General features: G+C 33.4%; 1 protein-coding gene across 1 annotated transcript; it reads left to right on the forward strand.

Moving 5' to 3' along the window:
* Positions 1–25: 25 nt before the first annotated feature.
* On the forward strand, positions 26–1548 carry LOC140968574 (BAG family molecular chaperone regulator 3-like). The gene is made up of 4 exons (XM_073429587.1): positions 26–409; positions 520–776; positions 991–1137; positions 1242–1548. Exons 1-4 carry the CDS (start codon positions 178–180, stop codon positions 1410–1412), a joined length of 807 nt encoding a protein of 268 aa, XP_073285688.1. The 5' UTR covers positions 26–177; the 3' UTR covers positions 1413–1548.
* The last annotated feature ends 221 nt before the right edge of the window (positions 1549–1769 follow it).

The raw sequence follows: 1769 nt of genomic DNA on the forward strand, positions 1-1769 counted from the left end.
ATATATATTTATATCTTCTTCGCTTAGCAGACGAGCACTAAGATTTTTTCCTCTTGTATTTTAATAAGTTTTTGGCCTCATTTCTTGTTACAGGAAAAAAAAACTTTAAAAGCTTCTCTATGCATTTTACATCGACTGTTTCTTTATAAATACCAAATTCTGGGTTTCTTGAGTACAATGAACAAAGAAAACATGTTGAAAATGAAGCCTAAGGTCACCGGAGTTTCATTCCCGTCTCCGGTTAAAGGCGGTGGCTCCGAGTCAGCCGCAGGATTGGAAGTCAGGCCTTGTGGAATGTATGTTCAAAAGAGGAGCAAAGATACAAAAGCTTGTGTTCCTAACATTAAAGTCAAAGTGAAATATGGCTCATATTTTCATGAAGTCACTCTTAGTTCTCAAGCAAGTTTTGGTATTATGATCCCTTGCCCACTATTTCATTCGATTCTTGTTTCATTATTGTTACAATACCACGGTAAGCCAATGGCTCGGATTACTAAATATCGCGACTGAATGGTGCAGGGGAATTAAAGAAAATGCTGGCAGGGAAGATTGGATTGAATCCACAGGATCAAAAGCTGATATTCAAGGAAAAGGAGAGGGATTCAAAAGCTTTTCTTGACGTTGTTGGTGTGAAAGATGGATCAAAGATTGTTCTTCTTGAAGATGAATTGAGCAAGGAGAGAAGGATTCTTGAATCACGCAGGAATGCCAAAATGGAAAGAGCATCAAAAGACATTGCAGCCATTAGATTGGAAGTTGACAAGCTTGCAAAACAGGTTGATTAATTCCAAAGAAAATATAACAGAGATTGAATCAATCAAAATTTTTAATTACTTATAATATTTGAAACCATTTTTGCTAACCAAGATTAGTTGAGGGAGTTGACTTTGTGGGATGATAGGGATAAAATTTGCTTAATTTAATGGTTTTGCTAAGTTGGCTTTTTCTTGCATTAGTTTATCTTAATCATTCTTGATTATATATTGGTAGGTGGCTTCAATTGAAACAACAATTAATAGTGGCAAGAAAGTTGAGGAGATTGTTTTATTGAACTTGATTGAGTCATTGATGATTCAGTTGATAAATTTAGATGGGATTTCTGCGGATGGAGAAATCAAATTGCAAAGAAGAATGCAGGTCGGTAGCTAGTTACATCTACTTACTAGATAATTAATAATTTTCTTCTTTAATTTAAATTTTACAGTACTGAAATGTTTTTGCACCGATTAACTTGTTATTAGGTGAAAAGGGCGCAAAAATACATTGGAATTCTTGATTTAGCGAAGATAAAAAACTCAGATATAAGCAAACTGTCACCTAATATTCTTGACCAACGGAGCAAACCGGGGAATTTCGCTCCGAGGATGAACTCAGAGCAAGTGGTTGTAACAACAAAGTGGGAAACATTTTGATTTCATATATACCATTCAAGTGTAAGTTGAATCGGGATATATATAGATGTGGATTTTAAGTTGGTGTCTCATTGCAATTTGTATATTGAAAATGGTGTGGGATGAGGCAGGTGGTCGTGTGCGGAGTTTCTATGTATGATTATTTTATATAAAGGAATAAAAGAGTTCTTACAAGTTTGGGTTTGAAAATGTAATTTTTTTTTATTTCTTAGGTAAAATTAGATAATTAGGCGTTCTCCTTCATTTTTATGAAATAATGGCATGTTTTTTTTTTATAAAAAAAATTGAAATATAATGGCATGTTTTATTATTGTTACTTAACATCCTATATCTTGTTAATATTTGTAATTTATAAGA

The sequence above is a fragment of the Primulina huaijiensis genome, unplaced genomic scaffold (assembly GCF_012295235.1).
Source record: "Primulina huaijiensis isolate GDHJ02 unplaced genomic scaffold, ASM1229523v2 scaffold37281, whole genome shotgun sequence".
NCBI classification, from domain to species: Eukaryota; Viridiplantae; Streptophyta; class Magnoliopsida; order Lamiales; family Gesneriaceae; genus Primulina; species Primulina huaijiensis.